The sequence below is a fragment of the Panthera leo genome, chromosome B2 (genome assembly GCF_018350215.1).
Source record: "Panthera leo isolate Ple1 chromosome B2, P.leo_Ple1_pat1.1, whole genome shotgun sequence".
NCBI lineage: Eukaryota > Metazoa > Chordata > Mammalia > Carnivora > Felidae > Panthera > Panthera leo.
The window spans coordinates 48,923,084-48,949,563 of NC_056683.1; the positions used below are offsets into that span (position 1 = coordinate 48,923,084).

The window sequence follows — 26,480 nt, forward strand, 5'->3', positions numbered from 1 at the left end:
TCCACACTGTTTTCCAGAGCAGCTGTACCAGTTTGCATTCCCATCAACAGTGCAAGAGGGTTCCCGTTTCTCCACATCCTCTCCAGCATCTGTAGTTTTCTGATTTGTTCATTTAATCCACTCTGACTGGCGTGAGGTGATATCTCAGTGTGGTTTTGATTTGTATTTCCTGATGAAGAGTGACATTGAGCATCTTTTCATGTGTCTGTTGGCCATCTGGACCTCTTCTTTAGAGAAGTGTCTATTCATGTCTTCTGCCCATTTCTTCACTGGATTATTTGTTTCTTGGGTGTGGAGTTTGGTGAGTTCTTTATAGATTTTGGATACTACCCTTTGTCCGATATGTCATTTGCAAATATCTCCTCCCATTTCATTGGTTGCCTTTTAGTTTTGTTGATTGTTTCCTTTGCAGTGCAGAAGCTTTTTATCTTGATGAGGTCCCAATAGTTCATTTTTGCCTTTAATTCCCTTGCCTTTGGAGATGTGTCAAGTAAGAAATTGCTGTGGCTGAGGTCAAAAGAGGTTTTTTCCTGCTTTCTCCTCTAGGGTTTTGATGGTGTCCTTACATTCAGGTCCTTCATCCATTTTGAGTTTATTTGTGTGACTGGTGTAAGAAAGTGGTCTAGTTTCATTCTTCTGCACGTTGCTGTCCAGTTCTCCCAGCACCATTTGTTAAAGAGACTGTCTTTTTTTTTCCCATTGGATACTCTTTCCTGCTTTGTCAAAGATTAGTTGGCCATACATTTGTGGGTCCAGTTCTGGGGTCTCTATTCTATTCCATTGGCCCATGTGTCTGTTTTTGTGCCAATACCATACGGTCTTGATGATTACAGCTTTGTAGTAGAGGCTAAAGTCTGGGAATGTGATGCCTCCCACTTTGGTTTTCTTCTTCAGTATTGCTTTGGCTATTCGGGGTCTTTTGTGGTTCCATACAAATTTTAGGATTGCTTGTTCTAGCTTTGAGAAGAAAGCTGGTGCAATTTTGATTGGGATTGCATTAAGTGTGCAGATTGCTTTGGATAGTATTGACATTTTAACAATATTTATTCTTCCAATCCATGAGCACGGAATGTTTTCCATTTCTTTGTATCTTCTTCACTTTCCCTCATAAGCTTTCTATACTTTTCAGCATACAGATCTTTTACATCTTTGGTTAGGTTTATTCCTAGGCATTTTATGATTCTTGGTGCAATTGTGAATGGGATCAGTTTCTTTATTTCTCTTTCTGTTGCTTCATTATTGGTATATAAAAATGCAACCGATTTCTCTACATTAATTTTGTACCCTGTGACTTTGCTGAATTCACGTATCAGTTCTAGCAGGCTTTTGGTGGAGTATGTCAGGTTTTCCATGTAGAATATCATGTCATCTGTGAAAGGTGACAGTTTGACTTCATCTTTGCCAACTTTGATGCCTTTGGTTTCCTTCTGTTGTCTGATTGCTGAGGCTAGGACTTCCAACACTGTGTGAAACAACAGCGGTGAGAGTGGACATCCCTGTCGTGTTCCTGATCTCAGGGGGAAAGCTCTCAGTTTTTCCCCATTGAGCATGATATTAGCTGTTGGCCTTTTGTAAATGGCTTTTATGATGTTTAAGTATGTTCCTTCTATCCCGACTTTCTCGAGGGTTTTTATTAAGAAAGGAGGCTGAATTTTGTCAAATGCTTTTCTGCAGATTGACAAGATCATATGGTTCTTATCTTTTCTTTTATTAATGTGATGCATCACGTTGATTGATTTGCGAATGTTGAACCAGCCCTGCAGCCCAGGAATGAATCCCACTTGATCATGGTGAATAATTCTTTTCATATGCTGTTGAGGTCAATTTGCTAGCATCTTGTTGAGAATTTTTGCATCCATATTCATCAGGGATATTGGCTGTAGTTCTGTTTTTTGCTGGGTCTCTGTCTGGTTTGGGAATCAAAGTAATGCTGGCTTCATAGAATAAGTCTGGAAGTTTTCCTTCCCTTGCTATATTTTGGAACAGCTTGAGTAGGATAGGTATTATCTCTGCTTTAAATGTCTGGTAGAATTCCCCAGGGAAGTTATCTGGTCCGGGACTCTTATTTGTTGGGAGATTTTTGATAACTGATTCAATTTCTTCGCTGGTTATGGGTCTGTTCAAGTTTTCTATTTCTTTCCATTTGAGTGTTGGTAGTGTTTGGGTGCTTAGGAATTTGTCCATTTCTTCCAGGTTGTCCAGTTTGTTGGCATATAATTTTTCATAGTATTCCCTGATAATTGCTTGTATTCCTGAGGGATTGGTTGTAGTAATTCCATTTTCATTCATGTTTTTATTTTTTTGGGTCTTCTCCCTTTTCTTTTTGAGAAGCCTGACTAGAGGTTTATCAATTTTATTTTTTTCGAAACAACTCTTGGTTTCATTTTAGATTCTATATTGTTTATTTCTGCTCTGATCTTTATCATTTCTTCAGCTGGGTTTTGGGTGTCTTTGCTGTTCTGCTTCTAGTTCCTTAGGTGTGCTGTTAGATTTTGTATGGGATTTTTCTTGTTTCTTGACATAGGCCTTCATTGCAATATATGTTCCTCTCAGGACTGCCTTTGCTACATCCCAAAGTGGATTGTTGTATTTTCATTTGTTACCATATATTTTTAAATTTCTTCTCTAATTGCCTGGTGACCAATTCATTCTTTAGTAGGGTGTTCTTTAACCTCCATGATTTTGGAGGTTTTCCAGACTTTTTCCTGTGGTTGATTTCAAGTCCTAGCATTGTGTTGTGAAAGTGTGCATGGTATGATCTCAATTCTTTTATACTTATGAAGGCTTATGAAGGGCTGTTTTGTGACCCAGTATGTAATCTGTCTTGGAGAATGTTCCATGTGCACTCAAGAAGAAAGTATATTCTGTTGCTTTGGGATGCACAGTTCTAAATATGTCTGTCAAGTCCATCTATTCCAATATATACTTCAGAGCCCTTGTTTCTTTATTCTCTGTCTAGAGGTTCTATCCATTGTTGTAAATAGAGTATTAAGTCTCCTGCAATTACCACATTGTTATCAATAAGGTTCCTTATATTTGTGATTGCTTTATACATTTGGGTGCTTTCAAATGCAGTGAATAGACATTTATAATTGTTAGCTCCTCCTGATGGATAGGCCCTGTAGTTAATATATAATGCCCTTCTTCATCTCTTCCTATAGCCTTTAAAGTCTAGTTTGTCTGATATTAGTATGGTTACTCTAGCTTTCTTCTGACTTCCAGTAGCATGATAGTTCTCCACCCCTCCCTTTCTTTTTTTTTTTTTTAATTTTTTTTACCGTTATTTATTTTTGCGACAGAGGGAGACAGAGCATGAACGGGGGAGGGTCAGAGAGAGAGGGAGACACAGAATCTGAAACAGGCTCTAGGCTCTGAGCAGTCAGCACAGAGCCCGACGCGGGGCTCGGACCCATGGACCGTGAGATCATGACCTGAGCTTAAGTTGGACAATTAACTGACTGAGCCACCAGGCGCCCCCCCTTTCAATCTGAAGCTGTCCTCAGGTCTAAAATGAGTGTCTTGTAGACAGCGAATAGTTGGGTCTTATTTTTTTTAATCCATTCTGATACCTCTGTCTTTTAGTTGGAGCATTTAGTCCATTTACCTTCAGTGTTATTATGGAAAGATATGGGGCTTGAGTCATTGTGAGTCTGTAGGTTTCATGCTTGTAGTGGTGTCTCTGGTACTTTGTGGTCCTTGCAACATTTCCCTCACAGAGTCACCCTTAGGATCTCTTGTAGGGCTAGTTTAGTGGTGATGAATTCCTTAAGTTTTTGTTTGTTTGGGAAAACCTTTATCTCTCCTTCTATTCTGAATGACAGACTTGCTGGATAAAGGATTCTTGGCTGCAAATTTTTTTCTGTTCATCATGTTCAAGATTTCCTGCCATTCCTTTCTGGCCTGCCAAGTTTCAGTAGATAGGTCTTCTACTACCCTTATGTGTCTACCTTTGTATGTTAGGGTCCTTTTATCCCTAGTTGCTTTCAGAATTCTCTTTATCCTTGTATTTTGCCAGTTTCATTATGATATGTTTTACAGAAGATCGATTCAAGTTCCGTCTAAAGGGAGTTCTCTGTGCCTCTTGTATTTCAATGCCTGTTTCCTTACCCAGATTGGGGAAGTTCTCAGCTATGATTTGTTCAAGTACACCTTCAGCCCCTTTCTCTCCTTTTCTTCTGGAATTCCTATGATACGGATATTGTTCCATTTGATGGCATCAATTAGTTCTCTAATTCTCCCCTCACACTCCTGGATTTTTTTATATTTTTCTCAGATTCCTCTTTTTCCATAAATTTGTCTTCTAATTCACCTATTCTCCCCTCTGCCTCTTCAATCCCCACTGTGGCTGCCTCCATTTTATTTTGCACCTCATTTATAGCATTTGTTAATTCATCATGACTATTTTTTAGTCCCTTGATCTCTGTAGCAATAGATTCTCTGCTGTCCTCTGTGCTTTTTTCAAGACCAGCAATTAATTTTATGACTATTATTCTAAGTTCTTGTTCAGTTTTGTTGCTTAAATTGGTTTTAGTATATGTGCTGCCGAAGCAAGCACTTGCTTAAATTGGTTTTGATCATTCGTTAGCTGTTGCTACTTCCTGGAGTTTCTTTTGAGGAGAATTAGTCCGTTTCGTCATTTTGGCTAGTTTTCTGTCCCTTATGCATTTTTAAAGCTTGTGTGCTCTGCACTTGCGAGCACTATTAAAGGAAGGTCATACACTGTCCAGGGCCTGGCCCTTCAGGAGGTGTTTTTTCAGGGATTGTTACTTGCTCTCTGTTCTTGTGACTTTGGTTATTTTATTTGCCTACTTGTAGTGATGTTTTGGGCCCTCCAGGTGTGCTTTGATTTGTTCCTTGGAGAAGCCCTGTAAAGGAAAAACTGATAGACAAACAGGAGACAAAAACATACAAACACACAAACAAATAAAAACCTAAAGACTAAAAACAAAAAAAAGAAAAAAAACAAGAACACTGACTACAAGTAAAGAACAGGGTGGAGGCGGTGCTAATGGAAGAGCACATACAAAGAGAGAAATGACAGGAGTGGGGAAATAGAAAAATAAACATTGACTAGGCAGAGAGACTAAGACGCTTAATCCAGAGAGAGAAAAAGGAAAATAAAGAAGGAGGCAGGGAAAACAAAACGAAGATAAAGTTACCCAAACAGAGAAATTATATGGCTTGATTATTCCAGAGAAAGAGAGAAAGGAGTGTAAATATCAAGGTGTAGAGCATCTATCAAGAGACTGGATTAAATATGTCTGTTTAGACAAACCAATAACAAGAGTAACCAGCCTCAGGGAAGGAAGAGATAAGGCGGAGAAAAGGGGGGAAGGAGAATAGTTAATCCAGCCAATGCTGCAGTGTTTGTAGGTAGTAGCTGTCCACAGCGTGTGCTGTTCCAGTGGATATGCAGTTACCCAGCTCAAAGGGGCACGGTTTGGCGTTTTCTGAACCCACCTCCACTATGGGCCCTGGGAGTGATCCCTGAGGCCCGGCCTTGGCCGTGGGGGGCAGGGAATGGTGATCTCCTAGTCTCTTCTCCACGGAACCAGACCCGGTGGACTCTGTTTAAGTTGTCCTCACTGTGCTGTGGGTGCAGACAGGGCAGTCCTTCTCCACCAACTCCCCTGACCCTGCGCTTGGCTAGGATTCAAAGTCCCGCTCCATGCACTCTGGCCCTGGGGAAGCATCTCTCAGTGTGGGGATGTGTGGTCCCGGTGGCTTTGTGCCACAGCACTTCAGGGAGAACCGCCTTCTCTTACTGTTGACTGAGAGCCTCTGCCCTCACCGCGAGTCCATGGGGTGGTGGATGCAGGCAGGCTTTGTCTTTTCCCACAGTCCTCCAGGGAGATGGCTGCCTTTTCCTCCTGCAGACTGAGCCCTGGACGCAGGCAGGTTTGGTGCTGTCGTGCAGCCCTCTAGGGAGGGAACCACTTTCTCCAGTTGCATATTGAGCCTCTGACCTACTAACACACCAAGGGCTGGCTCCCCTCCTCCCCAGGTGTGCAAACAGGGAGCTGGCCCCAGTCCGAAGTAAGCCCTGCAGCTAGAGATTGTATCCCTCTCAGTCTCAGTCTGAGGTCTTTCTCCTGTCCAGCTATGGTCCCGCACCTCTCTAGCCGTTCTTTCTCTTCCCTTTGCCTCTCTGCAGAAGGGGGTCCCTCCCCTCTGTGCCAGTGCAGCCTTTATTTTTTTATCACCCCCAGTTCGCAGTTACCCCCTATCTTTTTTCCAGCTTTCCCGTTTTCTTCCTATTAGATTCAGTCTCTTTTCCTCCCAGGCTCTGGTGTTCAAATTCCTTTGGCTTCTACACTTCTTTGTTTGAGAGACGCAGGACGTATGGATCCCCCTACTCCTCCACCATGTTGGCCCTGTACCTACTAGTTTAAACATTACAAGCATTGTTTTCAAAAAGTATACTTATTTATAACTCTGACATCTTACAGTCCATATAGCTGAATGTTCAAGTCCAATTCTTTTAAGTACTTTATGTACACATAGTGCTTAGTCTCTGACTGCATCCTCCTCTGAGCCCAAAAGTCTGAACTCATTCCCCTAATCACCACAGCTCCCACCTGTAAGAATTACCTTAAAAAACACCCGAAGCCTGAAATAACATTTCATCTTATCCTTCAGCATTTTCTGCCTTTTATTCATCTCCCCAAATGCCTCACTTCCTTCAGAAAATACTTCCTAACTCATGCACTCCTTATTGTCACAACACATTGTGTGTAGAGAGGTGTATCAATCTATTTCTTATAAACATTAAGGTATTATGGTTCGACTTAAAAAACAATTTTAGGGGACCTGGGTGGCTCAGTCAGTTTAACTCATACTATATTGATGTATGCCTCAATACTTGCTGACTGGAGTTTCTCATTTGACTTGGGCAACTCTTTCTATCATTGGTCACCTTCCTTTGTATGACAGCCTCGTCTTCCTATTGGGATGTTGAGTTCCTACCAGGAGGGAACTTTTTGTGCCATCAACTTATCTCCCTATTATGCCCAGTCCTATGCCAAGTACTGAGCTTGGGGTCATCTCCATAATTACTGCTCCCACTAGGAGGAAAAGACATAGTGTATTGAGATGAGCAACTAACCAAAGAACAAGAATATTAAGTTTGCTCCTACCTGACAATTTATTAAAGGAAAAACAGGGCTTTGAATTTTTATTCTTTGGTAAAACCAATACCACTTCATAGAAGAGGAATCAAACACAACACGTCACCTATTTTCAACCCATTAAAGATATTGGTATCATGTTTTTGAAAGATCGTCATTGGGAATCTGTTCCCCCTTGTTCTTCAAGTCAGCATCTATTCATAAAAGACTAACACAAGTGTATCTTTCCTTTGTAGGCCCAAAACATTTAAAAATCTCCCATGAATTATTTACATGGAAGCTCCAATCAGCAATATACCTGACAGGCTCCCTAGCCAAAATGAAAGTGCACTGTGTAAAGGTGCCCAGGGAGGCTGGCCGCCTCCCACTGTGAGGTTATAGACAGAACTAAGTCAGCACACATTATATGTCAGTGCTGACATCAGAAGGAATCAGATCCTTTGATCTCAGAACACCACAGGAAGCTTAGATCTCAGACAAATTAGATAAAAAATGAATTTATAGCAGATATGTGTCCTAAGGCATTCAGCTGAAAGTTTGGGTTTTAGGGAAGGAAGACTAGTGAATATCAAAACATATGAATTGGCATGTCTCCCCTCTACCTCCACCTTATTGCTGAGTCCCCATTAAAATGGAAACATAAGATTTCAAATTGCCCCTCTATGCCACATAGAGTTCCATTGGTGGATTTTACCAAGCTTCTAGAAAAAAGGAATAAAATACAGGAACATATATCACTTATCTATGAAAAGGTAGACTACATGGTTTTGGACCCTTTCAGGTTCACCATAGTCAGCTATAACTTTTCCAGCTACTCTTAACCTCCTTTGTCTTCTAAAACTTTCTTGGGCAAAAAATATACGGTGTGACTATGATTGTTTTAAATTTGTGTGGTTACTACTCACTGGCTTCTTTTGCAAGGGGAACGTTAAGAGTGAATCTCTCCTCACTCTCCCACTACCCTCACTGCTCATATTTTCCCAGCCCAGTCTTCATTTCTTGCATTTCGTGTTGGATGAATTGGATTCAGCATAGAAGGTTCAATATAACCACATGGATCTTGGAGCCTAAATAGGGTCTGAGGCAGATGGACAACTGAACAAGCAACATAAAGAATGTACTCCACCCTTGAACTGGGAGGGGCCAAGTTGGGGGAACAGCATGGAAGCTTTGTTGCTTCTCTCATCCCTGAAATACAGCCAGATAACACTAAACCATCCTGCACGCCTAGAAAACTGATTGTTGTATTAATCCTCAAATCTTCACAACCTGAACCAGAGAACTCAGCAAGTACATGGCGTGGAGAGGGGAACACAGGGAGTAAGCCACTGAGGGCAGGGAGCTGTTTTTGCTTGCAGAGAGACGATGGGGATGGCGGGAGAGTATGGAAGATATCCTTCCTGCCCAAAAGCAGCTGGAGAGAAAAGAAAGAGTATACAAGGGACTGAAAAAAAAAAAGAAAGGAGAGTGTTTAAATTCCATTAAGACTCTATAGGCAGGGGGTGTGCAGAGTCAAACTCCACAGCTCGATACCTGGTGGTGCGCTGGTGGGAAGGGTGAATCCCCAGGAATGGAGAGCAAGGTCCTTGGGCCACACAGGGAGAGGCGGTTCCCCTGCTGGGAGGATATTTGGTAGAGGCTGTGCGGCCTCCCCACAGGCAAAGGACAAAGTGGACCTGGGCTAACAAACACATTCATTGGTGATCAAACAAGGACATTAAGTGTAAAGCCTCGCTCCAGACGTGTGTTGTGATTTTCCATAATTTGTGAAACGATGCTGCTACACGATCATGCAAACTTTTTCTGGGGTGGGCTGGCACCCAGCCACAGTCTCTAGGCATTGGCACCAGCATGGTCCCACAAACGTTCCTGGGTGTGGGCAGAGGAGTCGGCCATTGCTCAGTGAGACCCTCCCCCAGAAGGTCTGAGCAGGTCAAATGTGCAGTCCCTCAAAATTGAGGGGTTGGGAAACACAGCTGCATCTGAGATAAAACTCAGGAGGGAGGTGCTGCATGGCAACCTGACGGCTTGGTCACGGACAGTGTAAAAGCAGGGAGTGGATGGAAGCTAGATACCAAGGAGGGATGCACAATTGCTGGTTGAGGAGAGCACAGAATTCTGATACTAGATACTAGGTAGCTGGGTGACGCCATTCTCACCCCTCCTGCGCATGCACATACACACCTATAGGCACCACAACAATCCACCAAGTAAGCTAGTCAGTGCCATCTAGTGGAAAACAGAGCCATTACACTAAGCCTCACCTAACTGGGTCAACCTCACTCTTCAGGAACACAAGTCTCTCTGCCTCATTAGTTTATGGACTATAAAGTGCTTCATAGTTCAACTTCTAGGGGAAACCGATGTATTTCAATTGTACAGCAATCTGTTTGCTGGTCCATCTATTCAATTTTCCTTTTCTTATTCTTGAATACAGAAAGAGAAGTAAAATATTTTTATTTTCCATTTCTATTAAAAATGTTAATTTTTTTCTACTATATATTTTACTTTTATGTAAATTTTTCAAATTCTATTTTTTTACTTCCATGTTTCATTTTATTCTATTTCATTGTATTCATTTTTTTCAAATTTTCAAACATTTCCTTTTTTTCCCTTTTGTTACCATTCCCTTTTTTCTCTCATCTATCAAGCTCAACAACCAGACCAGAAAACCCCTAGAATCCTTTATGTGATTGTTTTTATATTAATTTGCCCAAAAGAAAGAAGAGGAAAGCAATGACAGCCAGAGACTTAACACAGATACGAGCAAGATGTCTGAACCAGAATTTAGAATCACGATAATAAAAACACTAGCTGGGGTTGAAAACAGATTAGAATCCCTTTCTGCAGAGATAAAAGCTAATCAGGATGAAAAAATTCTGTTACTGAGCTGCCATCTCAAATGGATGCCACAGCAGCAAGGATGGATAAGGCAGAGCAGTGAATCAGCAATACAGAGGACAAATTTATGGAGAACAGTGAAACAGAAAAAAAGAGGGAGACTAAGGAAAAGAGCATGATTTAACAATTAGAGAAATCAGTGACTCATCAAAAAGGAACAACATAAGAATCATAGGGGTCCCAGAAGGTAAAGAGGGAGAAAAAGGGGTAGAAGGGTTATGTGAGCAAATCTTAGCAGAAAACTTTCTTAACCTGTGGAAAGACAGAGACATCAAAATCCAGGAAGCACAGAGGACTGCCATTAGATTCAACAAAAACCGACCATCAACAAGGCATATCATAGTCAAATTCACAAAATACTCAGGCAAGGAGAGAATCTTGAGAGCAGCAAGGGAAAAAAGTCCTTAACCTACAAAGGAAGACAGATCAGGTTTGCAGGAGACCTATCTACAGAAACTTGGCAGACCAAAAAGGGGTGGCAGGATATACTCAATGTGCTGAATCTGAAAAATATGCAGCGAAGAATTCTTTATCCAGCAAGGCTATCATTCAAAATAGAAGGAGAGATAAAAAGTTTCCCAGACAAAAATTAAAGGAGTTAATGACCACTGAACCAGCCCTGCAAGAAATTTTAAGGGGGACTCTGTTAGGGGAGAAAAGACAGGGAAAAAAAAAATAAACCAGAAGCAACAAAGACTAGAAAGGACCAGAGAACACCACCAGAAACTCCAACTCTACAGGCAACATAATGGCAATACATTCATATCTTTTAGTACTCCAAACGTCAATGGACTCAATGCTCCAGTCTAAAGACATAGGGTAACAGAATGCATAAGAAAACAAGATCCATCTATATGCTGTTTACAAGAGACCCACTTTAGACCTAAAGACACCTTCAGATTGAAAGTAAGGGATGGAGAACCACCTATTATGCTATTGGTCAACAAAAGAAAGCAGAGTAGCCCTACCTATATCAGACATTCTAGACTTTAAAATACTGTATGATGAGATGGAGAAGGGCATTATATATATATATATATATATAATATTATATAATAATATATATATATAAAATAAGGGGTCTATCCACCATGAAGACCTAACAATTGTAAACATTTATGCTCCAAATGTAAGAGCACACAAATATATAAATCAATTATTCACAAACATAAAGAAACTCATTGATAATAGTACCATAATAGTAGGCGACTTCAATACCCCACTTACAACAATGCACACATCATCTAAACAGAAAATCAACAAGGAAACAAAGGCTTTGAAAGACACACTGGACCAGATGCACTTAACAGAGATATTGAAAACATTTCATCCTAAAGCAGCAGAATACACATTCTTCTCCAGTGTACCTGGAACCTTCTCCAGAATAGATCATATACTGGGACACAAATGAGCCCTCAACCAGTACAAAAAGATCGAGATCATACGGTGAATATTTTTAGACCATAACACCATGAAACTCAAAATCAATTGCAAAAAAAAATGTGGAAAGATGATAAATACTTAGAGACTAAAGACCATCCTAGTAAAGAATTAATGGGCTAACCAAGAAGTTAAAGAGGAAATTAAAAAGTACATGGAAGCCAATGAAAATGATAACACAACAGCCCAAAACCTCTGGGACACAGAAAAGGCAGTCATAAAAGGGAAGTATATAGCAATCCGGGCCTTCCTAAAGAAGGAAGAAAGGTCTAAGATACACAACCTAACCTTAAAGAGCTGGAAAAAGAACAGCAAATAAAATTCAAAATCAGCAGAACCAGGAAATAATAAAGATTAGAGCAGAAATCAATGCCATAAAAACCAAAACAAACAAACAGGAAAACATATCAATAAAACCAGAAGCTGGTTCTTTGAAAGAATTAACAAACCCGTAGCCAGTTTGATGAAAAAGAAAAAGGAAAGGACCCAAATAAAATCAAGAATGAAAGAGGAGAGATCACAACCAACACAGCAGAAATAAAAACAATAATAAAAGGATATTATGAGCAATATGCACCAATGAAATGGGCAATCTGGAAGAAATGGACAAATTCCTAGAAACATATAAAGTACCAAAACTGAAAAAGGAAGAAGTAGAAAATTTGAACAGACCCTTAACCAGTAAAGAAATCAAATTCATAATAAAAAATCTCCCCAAAAACAGGAGTTCAGGGCCAGATGGCTTTCCAGGGGATTTCTACCAAACAGCCAAGGAAGAGTTAACACCTATTCTCTTGAAGCTGTTCCAAAAAATAGAAATGGAAGGAAAACTTCCAAACTCTTTCTGTGAAGCCAGAATTACCTTGATTCCAAAACCAGACATAGACCCCACTAAAAAGGAGAACTATAGACCAATTTCCCTGATGAACTCGGATGCAAAAATCCTCAACAAGGTATTAGCCAACCAAATCCAACAATACATTAAAAGAATTATTCACCCCAACCAAGTGGTATTTATACCTGGCATGCAGGGCTGGTTCAATATCCACAAAACAATCAATGTGATCAGATCAGTAACAGAAAGCACAAGAACCACATGATCCTCTCAATAGATGCAGAGAAAACATTTGACAAAATACAAAGTCCTTTCTTGATAAAAACCTTGATAGAAGGATCTTCTCTCAAGATCATACAAGGAATATATGAAAGACCCAACACTAATATCATCCTCAATGGGGAAAAACTGAGAGCTTTTCCTCTGTGGTCAGGAACAAGACAGGGATGTCCACTCTCGCCACTGTTATACAACATAGTATTGGAAGTCTTAGCCACAGCAGTCAGACAACATAAAGAAAATAAGATGCATCCAAATCGGCCATGAGGAAGCTAAACTTTCACTCTTCACAGATGACATGATACTGTATATGGAAAACCCAAAAGAGTCCACCAAAAAACTGCTAGAACTAATCCATGAATTCAGCAGTCGCAGGATATAAAATCAATGCACAGAAATTGGTCACATTCTTATACACCAATAATGAAGCAAGAGAAAGAAAAATCAAGGAATTGATCCCATTACAATTGCACCAAAAGCAATAAAATACCTAGGAATAAATCTAAACAGAGTGAAAAATCTATACATGGAAAATTATGGAAAGCTTATGAAAGAAACTGAAGAACCCTCCTAAAATAAAGAAAAATATTCCATGTACCTGGATAGGAAGAACAAATATTGTTAAATGTCAATACTACCCAAAGGAATCTAAGTATTCAATGCAATCCCTATCAAAATAACACAAGCATTCTTCACAGAGCTAGAATAAACATTCCTAAAATTTTTATGGAACCAGAAAAGACCCCAAATAGCCAAAGCAATCTTGAAAAAGAAAACCAAAGCAGGAGGCATCACAATCCCGGACTTCAAGTTATATTTCAAAGCTGTAATCATCAAGACAGGTACTGGCACAAAAACAGACACTCAGATCAATGGAACAGGATTGAGAACCCAGAAGTGGGCCCATAAACATATGGCCAACTAATCTTTGAAAAGCAGGAAAGAATATCCAATGGAATAAAGACAGTCTCTTCAGCAAGTGATGCTGGGAAACTAGACAGCAACATGCAGAAGTATGAACGTGGACCACTTTCTTACACCACACACAAAAATAAACTCAAAATGGATAAAAGACCTAAATGTAAGACAGGAAGCCATCAAAATCCTCAAGGAGAAAGCAGGCGAAAACCTCTTTGACCTTGGCCACAGCAACTTCTTACTCAACACGTCTCCACAGGCAAGAGAAACAAAAGCAAAAATGAACTATTTGGACCGCATCCAAATAAACAGCTTCTGCTCAGTCAATGAAACAATCAGCAAAACTAAAAGGCAACTGACAGAATGGGAGAAGATATTTGCAAACGACATATCAGATAAAGTTTTAGTATCCAAAATCTATAGGGAACTTATCAAACTCAACACCCAAAAAACATATAATCCAGTGACAAAATGGGCAAAAGACATGAATAGACACTTCTCCAAAGAAGACATACAGATGGCTAACAGACACATGAAAAAATGCTCAACATCACTCATCATCAGGGAAATATAAATCAAAACCACAATGAGATACCACCTCACACCTGTCAGAGTGGCCAATGTTAACAACTCAAGCAACAACAGATGTTGGCGAGGATACGGAGGAAGAAGATCTCTTTTGCATTGCTGGTGGGAATGTAAACTGGTACAGCCATTCTGGAAAACAGTATGGAGATTCCTCAAAAAATTAAAAATAGAACTACCCTATGACTCAGCAATTGCACTACTATTTATCCAAGGGATACAGGTATTCTGTTTCAAAGGGACACATGCACCCCAATGTTTATATCAGCACTATCCACAATAGGCAAAGTATGGAAAGAGCCCAAATGTCCATCTATGGATGAATGGATAAAGAAAATGTGGTATGTATACATATATACATATATATATATATATATATATATATATATATATATATGTATATATATATATATATATACATATATATATATATAATGGATTATTACTCTGCAACCAAAAAGAATTAAAGTTAGCTATTTGCAACTACGTGGATGGAACTAGAGGGTATTATACTAAGCGAAATTAGTTAGAGAAAGACAAATATATGACTTTATTCACATGGGGACTTTAAGATACAAAACAGATGAACATAAGGGAAGGGAAGCAAAAATAATATAAAAACAGGAAGGGGACAAAACATAAAAGACTCTTAAATATGGAGAAAAAAATAAAGGGTTGCTGGAAGGGTTGTGGGGGGGAGGATGGGCTAAATGGGTAAGGGGCTTAAGGAATCTACTCCTGAAATCATTGTTACACTATGTGGTAATTTGGATGTAAATTATAAAAAAATAAATAAATTATAGAAAGAAAAAAAAAACCTAAAAAAAGAAGACACATTAACAGTGGGAAAAAAAAAGAATGTACTCCACTTTGGTTTCTCATTTGTCAATCAGGGCAGCAGTCCTGCCTACATGTTTAAGAAGGTATATGTAATAATTAAGATTCATTAATGTAGATTTTTTCCTTGAAGAGAAAAATTATCATATATTTTGAATGAATAAGTAATGCATTGCAAATAAGCTATGGAAATTTTAAAAATATGAGAGAAAAATGCCTTTAATTCCAAATTATATCATGAGTGTTTATTTATTGTTTTGTAATATTCTAGCAGTGGATATGTTTTAGTGAACCTGAATTCACTCATGAATCCATATGGAGTTTACTTTGGTATAATTTTTGAAGTGTGAGTCTAGATTGATAAATGTTGTAAACAGTCAAATTTACTAACCCCATTTAAAGACTAACAGTTGTTTTATTTTTATTATCTCTTTTATCATATGTTACATTTATATATCTAATATCTATATCTCATTTATTTGAACTAATATCTGCATATATGCTTATGTCAGTATTATATTGTCTGAAAATAGTAACACAAATATTATTTCTCTGGTTGAGCTACCCATCCCTACTGCCTAAACTCAATTTCTTATTAAAAATTTGGCTTTGGGAGGCCTGGGTGGCTCAGTCAGTTAAGTGTCTGACTCTTGGTTTTGGCTCAGGTCATGATCTTACAGCTTTGTGGGTTCGAGCTCCACATTGGATTCTGTGGAGCCTGCTTGGGATTCTCTTTCTCTCTGCCCTGCCTGACTCACACTGTCTCTGTCTCAAAATAAATAAATGTAAAAAAAAATAAAAATAAAAAAATAAAAAAAATTGGCTTTGTATCATTGTTCTGTATTATCTGAAGAACTTTAGAATCATCTTATGATGTTCTACTCAGTATAAAATAATGGCAGCTGCATTAAACCAAAATTAATTTAGGAGTTACTGATTTCTTTGCAATATTACTCAATCCAATTAGAAACATGGTGCAATTCCCTATGTAATCAAGTCTGCTCTTTAAACTATGCAATATAGTTTATTTTTTATATAAAAGTCCAATATACCTCTTGTTAACATTGTTTTCCAAGACAGCATCATCTTTAGTCACTATTATGCATTTCAATATGCCTTCTAACTGTATGCCACTGGCTTATACAATATTATTTTTGCATAGACCAACATAATTTTTGTGTAAGCAATTCAAATTATTTATAAATTATAGCATTTATGGGTTGCATCTTTTAAGTTAGTATTAAACAGTTATATCATCTACAATCATGTATTTTCTCTAACATTCTCTTAGTTTTTTTTTTATATTGTATTTCCTAGCATTCTAAAATATGTTATAAAGTTGTGGTAATGAGTTATTTGTTTTATCTTAATGTGAGTAGTACCTCTTCTAATGTTCCCTTGTTAAACATGATATTGGATCTTGCTTACAGAGAACACTGGAACTCTCCATCTTATTTAGCTGAAAGTCTCTTACCCTTGGTATTTTAAAAAATATTCCCATTTTAAAAATTTTCTTAAGGAATTAAGTGCTAGATTTTATTTACATTTTTAAATTAGGAGATGTTCATATATTTTTAATTATATGACATGGGCAGGCTATTTATTAATAATTTCCAAATATAGTTCTACTTTCCTGGGAACATGGGACAGTTTTTAGTCCAGAGCTGTTTTGGTCTTCCTTGCTTTTGGACATCTTGTGGCCAGCTCTCTTCTTCCCTCTCCCTGTCATTCTTATAGGTCTGTACTTACAAAGGTAAATTCACAGTCCTTTTTATTTAATATTCATAAAATACACAATATACAGTCAATAGGACCCTAAAGTGGTAGACATAAAACCCTGAAGTTAATGATATAGTCACAAATCCATAATATCTTGCCATTTTTTCATGAATTTTCAGTTCCCAGCACTGGGAACAGAGGTTTGACAAAAAAAAAAAAAAAAAAAAAAAGTGGCCAAAGACCTGCGATGTCTAGAGAAGGGAGCACTGGGGTCTGAAGCAATAGCAGTCACACAAAGGCAATAGCAAGGAAACTAAGGTGGCACTAGATAGCATTCTGCCTGCAAGTCAGTCACATTTTGCCAATTGGTAGGACCCCAAAGACGTACAGTCATGATCCTGTTGTTTATCTCGTGAACCTGAATAAACTTTCTGCGTCTCTTTTAGAAAAATAAGGGGGCTTTTTTACAGCAGTTGAAAAAACTGCTGGAATCCAGGTTTCTCTAGAAAGGGAGAAGGGCAGGAACAGGTCTCATTTCATCTTTGCTTTCACCATTCACTCAATAACAATAATTATAAGCGGTCTAATATCCTAACACCCTATGGTAACAGTGCTGCTGGAATTAGAAAATATACAGAATTTATTCAAAAAGATCAGGACTACATGAACACCCATAACTATATTATATATAAAAGGTGTTAAGTGAACAAGAGGGAAGTGTTATAAAAGTTCAAACAAGGGGATTATTTATTCTAGCTTAAAAAAAAAGGAGAAACTGAATTTGATCTGGGATTGGAAGGAGTAGAGACTTTAGGTGTGTAGATACATTGGAAAATGTCATTTTGAAGCTGGGAGAAGTTGTGTATGGGGAGTGTTGTCCTGGAGAGAAAAGAAGGACAGGAGGAGTGGACATCTATAATGGGTGTATTAACTAAGACTGAACTGAAGATACATCTGTGAAACAATATAGGGGAAGGTGGAAACCAAAGAGGTTACAGTGATGTTGTTATTCAAACTTGGTGAGCAAGAGCACAGGGTGGTATGGGGAGCACCAGGAGGTAAAGAGAACTCTGAGGTGTCTCACCTGGGAGATCTCCTTGTTAACCGAATTAGGGGAGCAAGGGAACAGTTGAGAAGGAATAATACAAAATGGAGCTTCGACAGAGCAAAACTAGACTCCCTCCCTGGCATTTCTGTAAACCTGAGTGTGTGCAAACTGGACAACCAGGCCCTTAGCAAATGGGATTTGAAACAGTGTGATATGATTTAGGAGCTTGAAGGACTAAACATGTAACTTAAGATAGTGATATTCTTTTCACTCTTGGGGAATTATCTCCAATCCTTACGTTCATCAGGGAATTATCTCCAATCCTTACATTCATCAAATACATATTGTTTGTTGTGATTGCTTTACACTTAATTGTTGCCTAGAATTGTTCTTTCATTTTACCCAAAATATTATTCTTGTGTCCCAACCAAATTGCACGCTCATAAAAGACAGGGGACCAGATATCACCTCTCTGCAACTAACTATACAGAGAAGATCTAATAAAGTACTAAACAAATATCAGGAGGCAAATAAATACTTATCCAATATTTATCGGGAGACATAATCTAACTACATTTAGTAAGCCATTCCAGCATCTCTCATCTACATATTACAAAGACAATAGCTTCTTCCAGAGTTTCTCAGCCTTGGCATTATTGACATCTTGAGCCAAATAATCTTTACTGTGGGGAGGTCCTGTGCATTGTAAGATGTTTATGGTATCCCTAATTTCTTCTCACTAGATGCCAGTAGTGTCCCCCCTCCCTGTGACAACTCTGACAACAATGCAAATGTCCTCTGGAGGTTGGATGACTAACTGCCCCCATTTGTCTGGGATAGAGGGAGTTGTTGAGACACAAGGCTTTGATTTTTAAAACTGGCAAAGTTCTGGGAAAACCAGGATAAGGTGGCCACTCTATTTGCAGGGCCAAAACTAGCCTCTCAAGAACCACTGGCCTATGGGAACAGAGAGCCATCTATGTATAATGAATTCTTAAAAACAAACAAACAAAAAAAAAAAAAGAAAAAATACTGCCATCGAGGCACACATTTAATATTTTGGAACCCAAAGAGGAAGTACTCATTTTCATTGAAGTAGGAGGGACTGGGAAAGACTTTATGAGAAAAAAACAAAACAAAACAAAAACATTTTTCAGCTGGTGCTTAAAAGCTTCATGAGGTTTATAACAGGTGAAGATAAGCAATCCAACTGGGAGAAAGTGTGCAGGGAAATGGGTGGGAAGGTATTAGACACACCTGAGGAGGAGTGAGCTAGTGTAGTGAGTGTGGGCAGTGGGCAGAAAGGTGAATTGCAAAGTAAGGTTACAAAGATAGGAAGGAGTCATGCCTTTGAAGGCTTTGAGTCTTAAATAACAAGAACCAACAATAAATAACACATATATATCTTACATACAATATGCCAGGAATTGCTCTACACATGTTAGTAATATTAACTCACTTAATCAGCACAACAACCATAAGTGTGAGCAGTGTTATAGCAACTTTCCTAATGAGGGAGCTGATGGACATAGAGGATAGTTGACTTCCTTGAGGCCACAAAGCAAGTCAACAGGAGAGTCAGGATTAAATTCAGTCTGCCTGACTCCTGGCTTTCATGCTCTGAACTGTCCCATTCTTCTGCCTCTCCAACTAACTTGAGAATTCATTAGATCTAACTAGCAGAGTGACCAGCACAAATATGAATTTTATAAGCTGACTCAGATGGCTCTATATGTCTGGCTGGTAATGGTAAAATATGAGGGATATATGCACCACTCCCTTCCTCCCCCAGTGTAACTCTCCACCACCCCTGTTATATCCACACAATTTTTGGTAAAAGCCATAACATGATGAGTTTACAGTCTCAATATACTGGATGGTGGAAACAGTTCCACCAGCTGAATAATTTTAGTGCTATGGTATTGCTTAGTAAATGCAGTGTGCTTATGAGAGACACAGCCAATTCCTTTATTTGCAAAGGCCAAAAGTTTAGAAAAAGAGAGAAAAGGGAAACTAAAGTGCCACGGAAATACTGAAATAAACCAAATTTATTTAAAGCTTGCAACAATTAGTTGTTTTGTAGCTGGCAATAATTTCTGAAGAAAATAGGAGATGCCTCATTACTTGCCTTGGAATTGATGCTCTTCAGATTTGGACATAGCTTAGGAAATAAGGAAACAAATCTGCTATGGTCCCTAAGGGAGGATTTGGAGAACACATCTTTCTATTTTTAACCTGGATGTCCTAATAAAATGGCCCCTGATACTCCCGTCTCTTCAATCTAAACTTTTCCGCAGGAATCCTGTCCCTTATCTCATTCCTGATAATTTATTAATAAGCCACCAGATAAAAAATGTTCCTTAATAAAACACCCAGGCATTGTGGACTGCTTAATGTAGTTAATTTAAGTAGGGTAACCGAGATTCATGTAGATAGCCATATTAGATTAGGGGGAGATTAGCATCACTCTTGCTGTTTGCTTAAGAATGCGGCTAAATATGCTGTTTTTCACAGTGCTGAATTCACATGAGCCTTTTCAAACACTTATGCTGAATTTACATGCAATAATATAGACAAGAGGTTTCTAGAAACCAAACAAAGTGGTCTTAGATGGAATCTGGAAAAAATTCCCGTCCTTTTCTCTCTATCTTCTTTCTTCTCACACCTACCCACTCCAAACCTACTTCCACCTTCTGGCATAGGTACAGGCTGAAGTATGGCTGGCTAATTTGTTGGGGCATTTCTAAAAAACTAACTTCATTTCCTCCATGAGAAAAAATACAAACAGGCAAACAAACTGATATCTACACACACACACACACACACACACACACCTGCCAGAGTTCGCTGAACTAGTTAGAGGTAGAACAACATTGAACTGCTACATTTTAGTTAAACATGGTACTCAGAATCATTAAAATTCATATTCTTTTTTCAAGCAGAAAATATGATAATTGACTATTCCTTAGAATAAATACAAATATTACTCTTTCTAGAGTGTATGCTTCAAAATGTTTCAGATTCATAAAAATTATATGAATATTTTTCATCCACCATATCCATATTTGGCAAATCCCTCTTGTGCTCTACCCACTGTCCTCCTGTTTTCTGTGTCTTAGAAGGGCAAAGGAAAATCATTGGTCTGAATAAATGCTTACCTTTTCTTTGCTTGGCACCAATTCCAATGGTAATATAGAAATATAACAAGCAAAATCATCTAGCATAATGTGCAATGTAAGCAAATAATGCATTTTGCTAAAAGTAACAAAACAACAAAGCAGAGCTTCACAGAGCTGACTCATTTTTAAGGGTTGCGTATTCAGCCTAATTTGCATAGTTGGTATTTGGCAACACCACTGTCTTATTTCCCAAATTCAATAATGTTGCCAGACTGGCAGCTTTGCAATAGCTAAGGGAAAGATTATATGCCTATGCTTTAGTTTTCCCTTTCTCTATGTAACAAATTCAAATGTTAAACCAATTATCATCTACTAAGAAAAAATTATAAATGTCAACTTGAATAATTGGTTAATAGCTGAGTGAATCAGATGGACTTGTATATTCCTGCATTGGGGTGTAATTTCCTTAAGAAGTAACAAAGAATAAAGAAGGGCCTAACAACTAAATTGATCCAGAAACTAACAACCATGTGGAGAGGGAGGCCACAGCTCATCCACGATGGGTCTCTGTTGTGGAAATCATCCCCATTGTCCAAGCTTACCTTCTCCCATCATGGCGTCTTCCTTTTCAGTCTCTACATGTGATCCTTGGCGTTTGGATGAGATGTGGATGTGATTCTTTTGACCATTAGTCTGGAATTCAGAAATATCTCCACTTTTTATTTCTAGGATAATGAAAAGAAATGTGAATGTTTCTTGTTTTTTAGATAAAATGACATTTTTTATTTGCAAACGTGCCCTAAGGGTTAAGGTGTTCCTCTTGTACGCCCTCACAAAATGATTGTGATATACACATGCAATAGAATTCATATGATGTATTGAGAGCTTAAGGAATAATGAAATACAATCCCATATACTGACCAGCAACTTTAAGGTTGGTTCAGTAGCCATATACAGTAAAACTAGCCACCAAATATGACTACTGAACATTTGAAATATGACTAGCTTAAATTAAGATGTGCTGTAAGTGCAAAATATACACCTGATTTTGAAAAACTGTAAAATACCTAATATTCTTATAGTTATTACATGTTGAAATAACTTTTGATAGATTAAGAGGATACTAGAAAATTACATCATGTGCCTCATATTTGTGGTTCATGTTATATTCTTACTGGACAGAGCTGGTATGGAATGTTACAATACTCTTTTTACCTTTTATTTTGAAATAATGATAGATTCGCAGGAAATATAAGGGAGGGTTCATGCATCCTAAACCAGCCTCCTCCACTGTTAACAACCCAAATAACTATAATATGGTATCGAAAACAGGAAATTGACATGGGTACAATCCATAGAGCTCATGAAATTGTGTGTGCTTTTGACTGAAGACTTCTGTTTCTTTTAATGTTTTATTTATTTTTGGAGAGAGAGAGACAGACAGAGAGAGACAGAGAGCGACAGCGCATATGAGCATAAGAAGTGGAGGGGCAGAGAGAGAGGGAGACACAGAATCCAAAGCAGGCCCCAGGCTCTGAGCTGTCAGCACATAGCCCTGAGCAGGGCTTGAACACAGGAACCATGAGATCATGATCTGAGACAAAGTCACACGCTCAACTGACTGAGCCACCCAAGTACCTTGAAGAATCTACTTTTGACTAATGAGATGTTTATATTCTATTCACTTATTTATTAACTACATTAATCAAAAATATATTTACATTGTTCATGCCAGGAACTATTCTAAGCAATAGAAAGACAATGAGTAATAAAGATCTGGTACCTGATCTTATAGAGCTTTTATTCTACTTTGGATAGCAGAGGATAAACACATAAATTTGTAATGTAATGTCAGATGCTGCCAGGCCACGGCATATGATCATTTTTCTCAAGGAAAAGCACTTTTGTGATTGAGTTTAGCTCAAAAAGCTGATTTTTTTTCATGTAACACCATTTTTAGACTAAAATAACTTGGAAGAACGAAAGACAGATTCTGGCTATTCATTCTGGGGTATCTGGCAGATTTTTAAGTGAATGAAGCGAGTCTGTAACTTGTATGAAACAATTGATAATATTTGTTGCCAGTGATAAAATTCAAGCTTTTATGGGAGATTTAGAATTTTTGACTTCTATCAACTACAAATTTTGCATATTTCTAATTCTTAAAGTTTAATATTGATATTAACAAATGCAGTTTTTAAAAAATTGCAGAATGCAATATGTCAGCATTTGGAACATCTTTGTAACTCAGTGAAACAATATTTTCCAAATAGCTAACACATATTTCAAAATCATGCATGGATAAGTCTCCACTCAAAGTATATGATAGATTAATTTTCATGTAACGGACTATAAGAGTACATTGTGATGTACCTTTAAGGAACCATCTCTTGGCCAGTTTGGGTGTACTATCAAATAGGATTATCTGCAATTATCTATGAAGGCTATTAAAATACTCTTCCCCTTCTACTATGTATCTTTGTGAGGCTGGATTTTCTTCATATACTTCAGTCAAAACAATACATTGCAGCAAATATAATACAGAAGCTGTTAAGAGAATCCAGCTGACTTTTTAAAAAAAAATTTTTAATGGTTATATATTTTTGAGAGAGAGAGAGAGAGAAAGAGAGAGAGACAAGAGCATGAGGAGGGTGAGGGGCAGAGAGGGAGAGGGAGACACAGAATTACAAGCAGGCTTCAGGCTCTGAGCTGTCAGCTGAAAGCCTGACATGGGTCTCTAACCCACAAACCGCGAGATCATGACCTGAGCAGAAGTTGGATGCTTAACCCATGGAACCACACAGGCACCCAATGCTGACTTTTCTTAAGCAGACATTAAAGAGTTCTATAAAAGTGCCATTTTTGTCATTATCTATATTTGAAAACATCATTTAAATTTTGTTTGTTTGTTTATTTATTTATTTATTTAAGAGAGAGAGAGAGGAAGAGAGGGAGAAAGACATAGAATCCCAAGCAGGCTCTGCGCTGTCAGCACAGAGCCTGATATGGGGCTCGAACTCACAAATTGTGCGATCATGACCTGAACTGAAATCAAGAGTCAGATGCTTAACTGACTGAGCCACCCAGGTGCCCCCAAAACATCATTTTTGAAATTAAAAAAAAAAACTGTTAATTATGTTAACATATAACGCATGTATTATTATATATATATTTTTTTTTAATTAATGTTTATTCACTTTTTTTGAGAGAGAGAGAAAGAAAGAAAGAGAGCGAGCAAGCAGGGGAGGGGCAGAGAGAGAGGGAGACAGAACCAAAGCAGGCTCCAGGTTCTGAGCTGTCTGCAAAGAGCCCGACGTGGGGCTTGAACCCACGAACCGCGAGATCGTGACCTGAGCCAAAGTCGGACACTCAACTGACTGAGCCACCCAGGTGCCCCAATTATTGGTATTTTAAACTAAATAAGTAAATTTTACATTTTCTCCTTTAATTTCTAATTTGGAAATATTAGTAGATGAACACACATTGACAAATCTCTTTGGAGTTTTCAATAATTACTGAAAGTGTAACAAGGTCCTGAGATCAAAATTTTGTAATCTGTTGACACAGACTGTGCAGCTGAATCAGAGAATAGTGTCCCATGATGAAGATGGGGAATGATACTTTTTATGCTAAAGTAATGGATGTTATAAGGAAGATATAAAGAAAATAAAAAGCAGAAAATGCAAATTACTCATATGGAACTGATTACGTGCATTTCATCCCCCACACCCATTGCTAATTACTATACATTTTTTTTCATAAAGTTCCTCATGATCTCTTTACATTTTTGTAAAGACAGGAGTCTGCATCCAGTCAGGAAAATGTGGGAATTTAATATAGCAAAAAGTGTCCACAGATAGTTGAAAAAGCAAAAAAGAGGATACTGAGGTAATGACATGTTAGTAATGGTAGGAAAATCTTCCTTGATAGCTGAGGAACAAAAGGGAAGAGATGGGGTGAGCAGAGCAGAGCTTAGTGGGAGGTCCCAGCATAGCTGGTGGGCTTAGCTCTCTCTCTCTCCCTCTCTCTCTCTCCCTCTCTCTCTCTACACACACACACACACACACACACACACACACACACACACACACACACACTCCGTTAGATTTTAAAGCAAAGACCACAACTTGCATTCAACAAATCATAATGGACAGGATGAAATCCCATTCTTCTTGAGAAAAACAAGGTGTCCTTGAGTTTCCTTGCAGTTTGCCCAGCCCCACCATGACAGGGAGAGATATCAGGCTGATGCTTGGTTCAAAATAAAGAGGGCATCTCCTGGAACCTCCCTCCCTGGCATCTCTCAGAAATCCAAGCATTGTGAACCTTCTAGTAGTGGCACCAGACTTCGTTCTCTTTCCTTGCTTTATTTTGACTTTCTCTGTTTGCTTCACCTCTTTTGTACTCACTCTTGCCTATCACTTTGGTTTCCTAGCATCTCCTAATATCACAAATGTTTCGTCCACTCATTTGAGGGGGTGGAGAAAGGGATCCAGTACCCGGTCTGCACCTGTATCTCTCATCCTCTAACAGCAGAGTAGAAAGAAAGAAGCCTCTTTCACAGAACTTGTTTCCTTCAGTGATTCTCCATGTATCCAGCCTACACAAAAAAGATCTGCTTCTGGAAAAATGTCCAAGAACATGATTTCCACACTACTAGAGAGGAAAAAAAAAAAACCCACCAAGCATTCTCTTCCCTCTTTTGAATGAGAAGAGAGTATTCCCAGCTGAGTCTTGAACTTACTTTTTGGAAGATTACCTGGGCAGGGGAACATAGTGTTTGAGAGAGAGTGGGGTATGGAGCCACACTGGCTGGCTGTTTCCTGATTGTGTGACCTTGGGCAAGTTAGTTAGCTGTTTTGTACCTCATGGTCCATCTCCATAACACGGCTATAGTATTTAGTACCTACTTCATAAGGATGTTGTAAAGATTAAATAAATTCATGTGTATAAAGTACTTAGAACCTGGCCCATGGTGAATATTCAATAAGCACGAGCTTCCATTATTATTGCTATTATTATTTAAGATTAGGCAATCTTTGACTCTACTGTATGAACTGAATAATTTGGTTCCATGTGGTATACTGTGTTGCAGTTCATAAAAATTTCTCTTTGGGGAAAGTAAAAGAAATGTTAATAGAGTATACATGATGATATTTCCACCTCCCCTGATATTTTCATACTGAAAAACAATCTACATACTTCTGCTTTTGCTTTTCTTAAACCAACAGCACACCAGACAGCATAGAGCCAGCCATGAGGCCACTGAGCACAGGGAAACAGCCAAGATGATGGTTGACTTCTCTGACATGGTTGCAGGTGAGACAACGAATGACTTTGATCGAGCTGTAAAATTGGCCCCTGTTAAAAAAAAATCCCAATGATAACATATTAATAAGATATAAGATGCTGATAGGATAAAAATATTGTGGAAGAGATATGTTTATAATACCTGCCACTTAGTAGGTCCAATAAATATTTATTGAATTAAATAATTAAATGAACCAATAATAAATCCAAGATCCGCATATCTGAAGAACTACAAGAATCCAATTCCAACAATAACATACAATTGTTCTTTCCAATTCTCTCCATTGCTGAGGGGACATTCTTCCAATTCTCCCCTTTTATTCTCAGACTTACCTTTTCCCCCAATGCAAAATTTCAATTTC

At 38.4% G+C, this 26,480-nt stretch overlaps 1 protein-coding gene across 1 annotated transcript in view; it reads right to left on the bottom strand.

Annotated features, from left to right (window-relative positions):
* The window catches only part of PKHD1 (PKHD1 ciliary IPT domain containing fibrocystin/polyductin), a 474,729-nt gene that overhangs the window by 5,397 nt on the left and 442,852 nt on the right, over positions 1-26,480 (bottom strand). The window contains exons 64-65 of the mRNA XM_042939031.1: positions 26,011-26,169; positions 21,411-21,533 (exon numbers count right to left, since the gene is read on the bottom strand). Of these exons, the coding sequence (XP_042794965.1) occupies positions 21,411-21,533; positions 26,011-26,169 (282 nt within the window). The remainder of the gene's footprint in view (positions 1-21,410; positions 21,534-26,010; positions 26,170-26,480) is intronic.